We start from the raw sequence: 13,169 nt of genomic DNA on the forward strand, positions 1-13,169 counted from the left end.
GTTCACGCACCTCGATTAATACAAAGTTTCCACCGGAGATTTCCGAACAAGCCAACACCCCTGGAGGGAACAACCTTGGGAGGGGCCTTGAGGGGGGGGAGGGTACTGTCATGATGCCTACCTCCAAGGAGCCAGGACCGACCCAGCAACCCCAGAGGCAGGCATCATTTCCCCCAGGGAAGTGCCAGCGGGCCCAAGCTGGGGCCCTTTGGACACAGTCCTGGCGCCTTAGGCGCCAGGCTCATGTTGGACCCCTGTCCTGGTGCCTTAGGCGCCAGGCTCATGTTGGACCCCTGTCCTGGCGCCTTAGGCGCCAGGCTCATAAAGCTAGACATGTGTTCAAGTGTTTTAATGTGCACTTACCTGATGCAGACCATGCTGCTACATCCAGGCCCTCTTGAGGCCTGAATGGAACTACTTTACCTGTGGGACTACTTTCCACCTGGGTGTGGTCGGGGAAGGATACATACCTGATCGGTGGAAGGATACATATCTGGAACTTCTTCCAAAGCTATTTGAACCACGCCCGATCAGCAACTCACGCTTTGCGTTGTTCTGCTCCTCGCAGCTGGACGCTCACCGTGTCAGCTCCTGCATCTGGACTTCAGCCACGCCTGTCAGCATCCTGTGTGACCTGCTAAGAGAGAATTGGAGAGAAAGAAGACCTTACCTGCTAAAGCTGCATCACGGAGACTTCACATCGACGATCCTGAAAGGGAAGACATCATTTTTAAAAGCATTTCACTTCGATCGCTGCAGCGCTGCATTTCACTCACCTTTCTTGGGCACCTCCATCTTCAGCAGCGATCATCCGGATCCGCAGCCACTTCCCAGAGCCTAGAGAGAAAAAGACAAGAACACAAGGTGAGAGAAGGAAGGGAATAGGAAAATCTCAGTTTCCTTCTAAGACTTACCTGTTGGGTCATTCCCATTTCATTTCGGGTCCTGCCGCTTCCTGGCATTCTGGACCCCGGCCCCTATGGGGAAAAAAGACAGACATTGAATGAGCGAATGCAAAGACATTACCCGAACGCTCATCCAGAACTTACCTGTCATTTACGGGAACTGCACGTTTCACTTCGGGTCGGCGCCATATCTCCGGCATTCCGAACCCCGGCCCCTAAGGGGAAAAAGACATAAGCGTTAGCGCTTGCTGCAATAAGACAATGAACATTATTATTAAGCTTGAACTTTTGAACTTGCTACAGAACTCTTACAGCGCCTTACCTGAATAGTCAAGCTTATTTGAACTCCCAACAAACCTCAATCCAGTGAAGTAACTGGGTTTCAACGCGCCCCTGCATCAGAAGCAGGATGGAGAACTCATCCTTCCAGACCCTAAGGTGAGACTTCACGGGGAATTGTGGAAGGGTATCGTGGAGGGTTGGAAGGGAGTGGGAGGCTTGAGCATTATTCCGTCAGTAGGTAATACTCCCTTTTCACGCACAGGGGAATATTCCTGCGAGTCAGAGAAGCCGGAGTAGAGGGGCCCTACCTGTCCATCCTCAGAGTCCTGCGCTTCACCATTGAAGAAGCATCAGCACTCGAAGCCAGACCTGCGCCTCCGTGGGAATCGGGTGAGCGTGACACCTACCTGCAATTTTGGTCACAGGTCTTTTCGCATTGATAGACACAAGGTGCAGCAGTGTTTTGGCATATCAGCATTTAGTACATTGATGGACACTAACAGCACGTTCTCTTTTATCTATAGAAACAAGGTTAACAGAAAATCAAAAAAAAAAAATTGAAAAAACAAAAACTTCATGGGAAGAGGAAGGATATACCATTGAGAACAATATCTGTTTTGCGACTCGCCCAGAGTGGGTAAGCCCATAATTAGTTGGGTTGAATAAAGAATGGCGTTTATATAGTTTGCAGATGCATGATTCCATGATTACATTTTGTCCCCAGGATACGGAAATAGAAGGCACATGTCTATTGTTGGTTCGGTGGGAGTACTTACAGCCGGACTAGAAAGTATCACGGGATATTTGTATGGCCTTGCACTGTTGAATTGTAAGTATGTATGTATGGACTATCTTTGAATCAATGCTACTACAATCATGAGAAAAAGAGTGCAGTTAATGAGGGCTGTCACTCCAGTGAATAAACGGGGCTGTCCCGTTTTCTCTTCTCACAGGACCAGAAGTATTCCTGCTACCAGTGAGGGATTTATTCCATCACATCTGTTACATCTCCAAATTTATTATACGGAGGTGAGTACGATGTGTGCATCCAAGCTGTGGATTGCTTTTGAGTCATTAATAGCAGTTATAAATAAAGACGAAAAGAGACTATGATGGGTTTTATTGATTTCATTATATGTGTTTGGCTAGATGATGTGGCTTACTCCAGTCCATGAAAGGCAAGACATCTGATCTTGACTTCACGTCCTGAGGAAGGTCTGCAAAAGAAAGGGACATTATCATTAGTCCCAGGACTGAAACACGTGGCAACTATATAATATGTTTGAAATTATAACAAACTGTCAACGACACCAGCATTGAGTATAGGGTTGGAATATGTTGCATAAGTACTTTTCTAAGATATGTGTAATATGAAGTTTTGTTACACAAAAAAGAAGGAAAGCTGATTTGGGAGTGTGTATGTGAATGAATGGTGGAGATTATTTGGGTATGAGCCTGATTACATGTAGTTGTGTGTAATATACTGATTTAATGTTATGGATATGTATTGGCATCAGAATAAGTATTGCATATATATATTTTTGTATTGATGAAATAAAATGTGTACCTAATGTATTGAGTTAACGGGACTGTCATCCTTTATTCACTGGTCCACCCTTTATCTCTTTTGACCATAGACAGGAAGCCATCCCTCATCTCCCCATCATGGATGTACTCAGCCACAATCGCCCCAGTGGACCATAGCCTGAAAGAGAATTTCGCAAAGGTGCAAGAAGCGTTTACTGTGCGAAGAGCAAAGCTGCACGACCACCTTCTTCAAGCAAGCGTCCAGTCTCTTACTTTACCCGTCAGGTGGAAGAGAGGTGAATCTGGAAGACTTCACATTGGCAGTCGCGGTCTGCACCATCAAGCTCTCCATGGGAGGCATGAGTGGACAGAAAAACCCGGTCTGATGGCGCAATGCGGTTTTTCCAAGCAGCTCCCTGTCAAATGCCAATGCACAATCAGGCTTCTCCCATACTTTCAGTACGGGGTTTCTAATGCCACATTGAACAGTAGTAGTGTTCCTTTCCTGGGACCTTCGTCCTGGATGTCTTAATTCGAACTGAAATTACAGCCTGGAAGTGGCTGAGAGCCCCAGGGTATCGGTCACCTTTGCTATTAGCCTCTGAAAGGAGGCTTGAGGCTTACCGGGGGTGCAGCCTGGAAAAATATCCATCTGAGGGGTGGTGTTTTGGCCACTAGCCTTTTGAAAGTCAGAGGCCAGCCCTTGGACATACTCCCTCTCTTCATAGAAAACCTCCGGGAAGTCCCTCTCTTTCCTGGAGTCCAGGGGTCCACACCCAAAGGGTACCTGGTTCCCCTCCTCATTGTAGTTGTCACACAACCTAGATATATAGGGTTTGAAGAGGAGTATATTCCAGCGGTTCTTCTGTGTCCACTGCGCTGACTGGCATCAAAGTAGAAGTTTGGCTCAATGCCAAGATCTTGACGTCTGTAGGTGCAGTCGGGTGGAGGGGAAGCTCCTCCCTCTTCTTGGCCAGCACCAAGCCTGTAGGGGTGCAGGTGTGGTCCACAGCGGGTACCCTGCCGGTCAGATAAAGACAGGGTCATGACGGAACCTGGCCCATTGCCGTAGCAGTTGGCGCCTTGGTGAAGATGTCCAGCATTATTTGGCAAAATCGTTCACATACCTCCAGGGTAGATGATTGGGTAGGAGAAGGAACTATATCCGGATGCGGAGAACCTCTGGATCGGTGGTACGGCTTTTTTTCGAACAGGAGAAAGAATGCTAGTGGGAGGATCCACTCAGCGAGTGGGATCTCTTGCAGCACTTCTTTTCCTTATGTGGAGGGGACCACTTCTTGGACCGATGCTCCACACCACATGACCTCCAACGAGGTTTGTGGACTAAGATAAAGTGTTTCCGCCCATTCCCGGAATGCCTTCAGGTAGACGAACTGACATGACCCACAATCCTGGGTGTCATGCTCCTCGCCCAAGTAGTATAAACAAATACGGTGGGGATCCAAAACTGACATCTGCCGGCTGCGGTCCGCACATGGTTTGAACTCAGGTCTTTTCAGGGTTAGGCACCAAGGTCACAGTGCCTTTATGTATACTGGCCCCAATCTACTGTCCGGCGCGGGGCCCTTGGAGGTTTCAGATGGAGCCAACATGGTGGCGGAAAAGTTTCTGAAGAACAGCTGTGCTGTGGATATCAGATGAGGAATCAGTGGAAGGAAGGAATCCATTAGAATTAAGTTTACATAAAAAATAAAATTCTTAGGGAAAACTCTTTTTACAAAGCAAAAAGGGATCAAGTTCTCATTTAAAAGATTTCAACCCTGGCTAAATCAATAAACCAAGTGCCATTTCATTGTTGTTAAAGGCTATGGAAATGAAGCTTAGGTATGTTGTGAATATAACTTGATGATATCAACCAGTGTTGGCAGGTGCCTTCCATAACTGAAGCAATGCATGAGATACTCAAAATCATTTCCATGTATGAATTGGAACATGCCATCAGAAGCACTATTGAGCCATGGCTGGAATGGTGGGTAATTTGAGGAGTGTAAAACATGCTTTTGGTTTTTGAGCAAAAGGAATACTTAAAAATTGCAAAAATGTTCCTGAAGGATTTTAACTTTTAATGTAGCACTTAGGATAATTCTCAAATATTTCACATTACATTAAATAGTTTTCCTAATTCATCTGGATGGAAACGAGAAGAAATTGTACCTGCTGAGTTTTGTGAACACACTTAACAGCCATCCACTTCTGATCCGAGTTGAAAGGGTACTCTGATTTTCGGATGTAATCATTTTGGAGACCTTCAAGTCCCATCTTTGCAGAAGAGAACACAATAATTAAAATAACTGGATTAAACCTGCATTTAACTAAAATACAGCTATCATTTCAACAAATTGGAAAAACGAATGCACTACCTCTTCAAATATTTCAATTACAAAACCAAGTTGCATTTTAAGGGAAAATGTACGATGACTAAAAATTCCAGAATATAGGACAGACATTATGCTGCTACCATTTTAATCTTAATCTTGCTAGGACTTTACTTCCATTCAATAATGTAACAAATATCTGGTTAAGATTTAAAAACAGGATTGGCAGCATAAGGCGATTTCTCATTTTAAAAGCACATATTGAAAATGAGTTGGGTTAAAGACCATTTATTTGGAATAGGTTAGCTAGATGTAAGGAAGGCATAGTTATCAGAAGTACAACAGAAACAAGTAAAACAATCCAAGGGTGTTTATTGAACAGTATATGGGTGAGAAAAACGCCTAAACCGAAGTCTCAGATGGGAGCAAGCTACGACCATCAAAGTTAAGAAAACGCTGTCCTAGTGGTTTCGTGTCAAAACAAAATACTAATAAACCTGTTGCCAAATCCTTACTATAAATAACTAAAGGGTGTGGGACAATGATATGTATAACAAAAGAGTGTAGTGAAAACTGAAATATCCAAAAGGGTTTCAGTAGTTTAGGACTGCTGAACTAGAGCACTCCCTTCCCCACGTTACATCACGGGACAAGGCGGAATAGTGGCATGACTGTGAGCACCCCTTGAGTCTATAGGCATCAGGAAGCAGTTTCTTCAGAAAAGGCAAGATCCCTCGAATCAATGTCTTTTGCTTGGCATCACAAGACTTTTCTCAAGCTCTCACCATGCAGGTTTTCCCCACTTCCCGGTCTTTCTCGCGAAACCCCTTCAATGAGTTCATCTTCGTCTTTACTCCAGTGTTAAGTCAAAATGCGGGATTCACTTTCCCTTGCTTTCACTTGGCATCCCTCTGTCAGGTTCACTGTAGCCTTCAAATCACAGTTCAGTTAACTTTACCAGTTCTACTACCTTATAACACTCTGGAGCTCTTAATGTCTTTTTAAACATGCCGTCCTACATGCAACCCACAATACTGGATACAGTTCAAAGGTTTATACCGGCCTCCTCTCCTGAGGCCTTCTGGTAGCTGCAGTTCTTCGTTAGAACCACAGTGCTAATAATTCCTTAGGTTAGCTTTATACTTCGTTGAACCTTTTGTCAAAGACTTTCGACTGTACGAGGGGGGGGGGCTTGTACCCTTGACTTAACCCTCGTTTGACCACGGACTATTCGCCTCCTATCTCGGTTACACTCTCAAGTGCTTCAGATTTCTTTGGCAGCTTCTCTCACACGCACAATCTTGGCATTCTTCATTCTTGCTAGACTGTGCTTTCATTCGCGGTCTCCCTGACAACTCAACAAGCACTTTAAACGTTAATGTCCTTTTCATTTATCAACAAAAGCCGGTCTCCCTTCACTCACCGGCAGCAGCTGATCCAGTTTATCAAGACATTCCGTCTAGTCAAGGCTTTTGGCCCAGCGCATCTCGCCTCCTTTCAAGTTCTCACTCCGCACACAAAGGAGGTACCGCCATGAGCTGCTGAAATAGCAGTTGTCCCTTTGGGATTCTGTAGGGACCTTCACACCGCAGCTGATAGGACCACAGCCTTTCATTTGCCTCCTGGTCCTATCTGCTCTGCTTCCATGGTCGCATCGCCTTCCCGGGATTCTATGCACTTCCGTTCTGCTGGTCTTGCTCCCTTCGGTTTCCCTTCTCACCTTGCTCTCCGGGTACTCTCATGCTCTGCCTTTTATCCCAGTGGGGAAAGGTAACAGGATTCAGGTGTGAGTCTTCAGGATCAAGTGCCTGACTCGGCCTGACCCCGATACTGGGACAAGTCAACCAGACTGGCGGCGTGTGAGTCCATCACCCCTTCAAGGGTTTGGTCTGTGTAGCAGAGTATGTTTAGGAAAGAGGAAGGGAAGGAGAGAGGGAGGTAAAGGTCTTATAAAATGGAATGAGTGTGTTCTACAGGAAAATGGGAACATGGATACAGCGTCTCTCCTCTAGGTGCCCCACTCACACTCCCCAGGGACCCCTCATCCAGGAGATCCTCCCGCACTGGTCCACCCCCGGGGTCTGGGTCCAATGGCGATGGCCGTGCCCCAGCCTGCTGGTTGACAGATCCCAAGGGACTGGTCGTGAGACACCCTTTGGTTTCTCACACTGAGCATGCATTTCTTCCATCATCATAACAAACAACATATCCCTTGTTGCTTAAAACAATGGTGGCAAAGTATAACATGTGCCACCCTTGCTCTCGAACCCAATTCCTATTGTCTGACACAGAAGCAAAGTTGTGCTAGGTCTGGATACCCACAAAAGGGTAAAAGCAAGACCAATACATATTGAACTGTAATGTAAGAGTACATTTATCTTAAAGCTTATTCATTGCAACTGTCCTGCAACCAGAAGTTTAGTATTGGATCGAATGACAAGCCAAGTCCTACCAAGCATTGACAATGCCAATAGTTTGGGCTTTTGTGTAGGCATGGAATAATCATTTACCAGTCACTGCCATGACGGTATATACTGGCGATTAATGGTAGCAGCTATATAGCAGTTTTAGGCAAATGCCCATCTAATACCTACACACGGGCCAAAACTGTTGGCTTTGCAAATGCTTGTTCTTAAACCTTCAGTGAAGGACAAGCATGAAACTTATAAATGAAGAGACTTAAGGCTAATTTGGTTAAGCCATTTTTACTACACCAGTAGCACATTTAACGCTCCAATTAAGCAATTAAGACACAGAAGACTGCTTTGAAATAACACTCGCTGGCATTGTGAACAGAACGTTTGATACTACTGCTGATAAAGCTAGCTCAACAAGACAGATCCCAGGAGGATGTGTTTTGGGTGGGGTAGAAAGGGGGTGTGAATAGCCATAGGGGTTCGCATGGTCATGTGCACTTAAATGATGGGTGAATAACCAAACACCACCTAAAAGTGTTGTGTCCCTCCTCATATCCCATCTCCCTACTAGCTAAACACCAATGCAATACTTTTTGCTTATAGGTGGCAGAAGTGAAAACTAAAAACCTGTGATGCTCACTAGATGTAACAATACTTTTTTTTCATTATAAATGTGTTAGTTTGCAGACAAACTTTTACATTGTAATTACTCATCTCAAAAGTTTTCTCTTCCTTGATATCTTTGAGACTTTAGTCAGCTTTTCTTTTATTTGGTTGATTAGAGTTTTTTTCTTGGCCAATATATCTGTCCAAAACTGAGTTATCATAATGATCAGCTTAGAGTTTTTACCAGCTTATTATTATTATTATTTTTTTAGAACCTTATTAGCCTTTTGCGTTAACTACAACAACCAACAACAGCATCCCCCTCGACCACCCCAATGCCTATACAGAGATGACAAATTGTTCCACAGCAGGGCCGCCAATGGTGGAGTCCTAGGTTTAACATAGAAGATCACAAAGAAGAGCCATACAAATAACAGCTACAAAGTCAAGGAATGTCCACTGGTGGACCCGGGCCGCAGCCACATGACTTAATCCCATTTAGTACTCCATGTTTCCATGGCTACAGGATTCCTACCGCCTATGATACCGGGTACCAGGCATGGCATGGTTTACGGCAATAATGAGTGTGGTGAGCCCCGCGAGGAGCAAGGTGCCGACTCTCCACTGCTTGGTTGTCTGAGCAGATATGCCGTGTATGCGTCCCACATCTGCCCGCCCCCCCCCCCATTTCCCCCCTGCATTATGCCCCATCTGGACTCCATGGTATTACAGTACAGAATATCCTCAGACCACTGGGCCACTGTCGGAGCACACTTCTTGCCCCAGCCCATAGCCACCCTGCGCTTGGATAGAATTAGCAGGAGGCTAATCAATTTCGGGGTGTCTTTAGAAACCTGTTTAGTGTACACCAGCAGAGCCATCACCAGATCCGGCTCAAACCGTTGGCCCGCTATTTCACCAACCAGTTCAAACACTCGCCCCCAATAGTGTCCAAGCTCCTCACACTTCCAGGCTATGTGAAGGAATCCGGCCGCCTCACGCCCACATCTAGCGCAGGCCTCAGAGGGAAGCACCTTTTCAACTGAACAGGTGAGTAATAATACAGATGCAAACATTTAAAGTGAATAAGTTTAGAGACTACCTTCCTCCCTAGATATCCCCTTACCGCACTGTCCAGCATGCCAGCTGTCTGGGGTTGCTCAGGGAATGTTGGGAAAAGCCGTTGCAGCCCCACCCACAGTCTGCAGTACATAAACACATATAGTCCCGATAGGACCCCTTTCTCCCTTAAGCTGGGCAGCAGAGATGAACCACCCTTCTGGGAACAAGTCCCCAAATTTAGTTACACCCAGTCACTTCATCAGAGCCCCATAGCCTGCTTCGCTAGTCAGGTGAATTCCCGGTATGTATATAATCGGGAGCTCTGGCAAATATAGTATGCTGCCCTTGAGTGCGCGCTCCAGCTGGGCCCAAGCCCTATACGTCAACTCCACCAGGTCCCGGGAGTCGACCGAAGCAGTGAGCATAACCGAGTGCAGCAGCACTAGGGAAGCAAATTACCTCTCTATTTCCACATGTCTCCGTTCAGCCACCAACCCAGTACCGGAGGAAGCTAGCTTGCGCCACGACATATTACAATTCAAAGTCCGGCACAGCCAGACCCCCCTCTTGAAAAGGTGCAGTTAGCTCATCCCAGGAGACCCGTGCCCGCTTTCCAGCCCAGATTAATTCTGTGACCAACGAGCGAAGGTCCCGAAAATACCTCTTGGGTACTCTGATAGGTGCACTGAGAAACACAAAGAAACCTGGGAAGGATAGTCATCTTGACCACTGAGATTCTGCCAAATAATTGAGTCGAAGTGAGCTCCACCTCCCCATCGCCAACTTGGCCGACTCCAGCACCACCCCATCCATCATCCCTGGCTACTGTGATCCCCAAGTATCGAGTGCTGACCAAATCCCAGTGAAACCCCCCATCCATCTTGGAACCGGACCAACCCGTCGGTCAACGGTAATATAACTGATTTGCTAGTATTCACTTTGAGTCCAGATATCTCCCCGTGCCAGATGTTATTTGTTGCCAGATTTCGTCGTCTCCTGCGGCCATTCTTGGATGTCCCGTCGTACTTGCAAATAATCTCCTGCGCTCCCTAAGTATAGGACATGCCATGATAACATGACACATTGTCTCTTTTTGGTTTCTTTGTTCACAAAATCTGCAGAAGTTTTCGTCTATAGGTATTTGCTTTGTAACTGCAAGATATTCTTTGGTATGGTGGACGTTCAGTCGAAATAGTAAGTAGGTGTCACAAATTAACTTGGATGAGAATTTTTCTAGGTATGGTGGTCAATTGTTCACTGCTCTTGTTTCCATCTTAGAGCTTATGTCCATTTTGTAGAGGGTTTTTTCTTCTAGGGTTTGTATCCAATCTTTTTTGCTTCCGTCGGTCGATTCGTCAAGGTTTCGATCGATATATCATAATGGTTGAGCAGTGTTTTGACAGGCTTCATTCCAGGCTTTCATAGTGGGAGAAAGCGAGTTCTCTTTGGTTTGTGTCAAGATCTTCACTGCTGGCGTGTCCTCGTCGTTCATGATCTTGCTGTACATATCAAGATGTTTCCAGTTGTGGATAGATTGGAGCTAGCTCTTGACGTATCCTTGATACTGGTAGCGAGGACGCCAGTGATAGAACTTTCTGTCAAAAAATTCCTTCGATCAGTGGCCAGATGTTTCGAGAGATGTTGATTAAGCTTCCACTTCCGTATAGTAGGATGGCAGTCACTTTTTGCCTATAGAAGGCTATCACTAGTTTCATCGAATAAGTGCTGTATCTTCAATGGATTGTCAGAGCTAATCTGGCCAAGGTTAGAGTGCAGTTTTTTAGGTGGAGAAACCAACTCTGTTCCACTTAGGACTGGTTAAGCTCTATACCTAGGTACTTAATTTGTTTGACTTCATCAAGCTTTTTCTCTTCTAGATACATCTTGAGTGATGTGCGTTGTTTTTTGGTGCAACATCCCAATGACAGGACTTTCGTTTTGTCAACGTTGATTTTCATGTCGTTTTTTGCAACATAGTTGTTAAAGATATCCAAGCTTCGTTGTAGACCGACTTTGGTTCTGTCCGTGAGGACAATGTCATCGGCATAAAGAATGTACAGAACTGGAATGGCATTCAGCCTCGGGGGATTTGTTGCAGTGGAATGAGTATTTTCAGTTTTGTCAAACAAATAAAAGTTAAAGAGGATGTCAGCCAAGGGGGATCCTTGTGTCAATCCATTGATGGTTTTTCAGGGGAGCATTCTTCTTGTTTCAGTTTTTCCCACAGTATACTTCTGTTGACACTGTTGAGTGCCATTTGCAGGTCGACGAATACGGCATGGATTTTGTCTTTGTTCTGAATGATTCATATTTTAAACACGTTGAGTATGAACAGATTTGTATTAGTTCCAACGTTATTCACGAATCCTGTCTGACGAGGATCTGGTTTCTTTTTGGCTTTTGCCCACTCTTTGTGAATCTTTTAACCAATATTGCAGCAAATATCTTGCCTTTGGGGTCTAAGATTGCCAATGGGCGATAATTTGCAGGGAGTTTTCGGTCACCTTTTTTGTACAATGGAAATATGGAACAAGTTACTTACCTGTAACTGTTGTTCTCCAGCATGGGTCTGGCATGGATTCACATGCTCATTAATATTCCCCGTCGTCAGGCTGGGAATCCTCGGTAAAGAAAAAATCAGTATCAGTTTCGTTTCTGATCGGTCTTTCGTAGTAGTAACCAATCACTGATCTCTGCGTCATACTGACCACAGCCAATGACTGCCCTCTACCCAAGCCACGCCTCTGGCAGCCATCTTCAGATTTGGTAGCACGTGAAGTGGCAGTATGACCAAGTGAAGAGCCGCAGAGGGGTAGGCGGGAGGGTTCGCATGTGAATCCATGCCAGACCCATGCTGGAGAACAACAGTTACAGGTAAGTAACTTGTTCCTTCTCCAGCATGGGGTCTGGCATGGATTCACATGCTCATGAATAAAGAATACATAGCAGTACACACATGCACAACCACGGGAGGTGGCATAGGCTCAACATTAAGCATTACATCAAACTCAACATTAAGCAATTCTTACCTCCTCACCAGGCTCACCTTAGGCGAACAGATTGCGCAGCACTGCTTGGCCGACCCTGGACTCCTCCCTGGAATCCCGATCGACGCAGTAGAATTTCGTGAAGGTGTGCGTCGACCTCCACGTAGCAGCCCTGCAGATGTCCAGCAAGGGCACACCAGATAGGAACGCCGTGGTAGCTGCGATCGCTCTGGTGGAATGGGCTCTCGGACGGCCAGGCAGCGGTCGGTTTGCCAACCGATGACAGTATATGATTCAGCCGGAGAGCCATCTGGAAATGGAGGCCTTTGAGAGAGCCTTCTCCTGATTGACAGGTCCAAAGTTCACAAAAAGTTGTGACGTCTTCCGAAAACACTTCGTGCGGTCCACGTAAAACTTCAGCGCTCTAGCCAAATCCAGCGAGTGCAAAGTCCTTTCGGCCGGCGACGAAGGCGACGGGAAGAAAACAGGCAACACCAAGAGTTTGTTGAGGTGGAAGTCCGACGGCACCTTGGGCATGAAGGAGGGGTGCGTCCTGAGCACTACCCTCGTGTCGTGAAACGTCAAGTACAGGGGCTTGCAGGAAAGGGCCTGGTTCTCGCCCACTCTTCGTGCGGAGGTGATGGCCACAAGAAACGCTGTTTTCCACGACAAGAACTTCAACGGAGCCGAGTGCAGAGGCTCGAACGGAGGTCCCATGAGCTTGGTCAGCACCACGTTGAGCTCCCACGCCGGGGCCAGAGCCTTCACCGGCGGGAACGATCTGAACAGTCCCTTCATGAATTCTTTCACCAGACGATGAGACCACAAAGATGTCCGCCCCGTGGTTCTGGTGTATCGGGAGATCGCAGCAAGATGAATCTTGATGGACGCGTGCGCCAGTCCAGCCTTGGCCAGCGTCAGAAGGTACGGCAGTACCTGGGGAGCCGTAATCCGCAGAGGGTTAATCTTCTGTGCGTGGCACCAGACAGAGAACCTCTTCCATTTGTGTCCATAGCATTTAAGAGTTGAGGATGCCCTGGCCTTTGC

The 13,169-nt window shown here is 46.3% G+C and overlaps 1 protein-coding gene across 6 annotated transcripts in view; it reads right to left on the bottom strand.

Moving 5' to 3' along the window:
• Window positions 1-13,169, bottom strand: part of ATP2C1 (ATPase secretory pathway Ca2+ transporting 1) — a 1,883,161-nt gene that overhangs the window by 738,558 nt on the left and 1,131,434 nt on the right. For all 6 annotated transcript variants that reach the window (XM_069648728.1, XM_069648731.1, XM_069648729.1 and 3 more), the window contains one exon: window positions 4,890-4,994. In XM_069648728.1, coding sequence (XP_069504829.1) covers window positions 4,890-4,994 — 105 coding nt within the window. The remainder of the gene's footprint in view (window positions 1-4,889; window positions 4,995-13,169) is intronic.

This window comes from Ambystoma mexicanum, chromosome 2q (assembly GCF_040938575.1).
Source record: "Ambystoma mexicanum isolate Mex_15411 chromosome 2q, UKY_AmexF1_1, whole genome shotgun sequence".
NCBI classification, from domain to species: Eukaryota; Metazoa; Chordata; class Amphibia; order Caudata; family Ambystomatidae; genus Ambystoma; species Ambystoma mexicanum.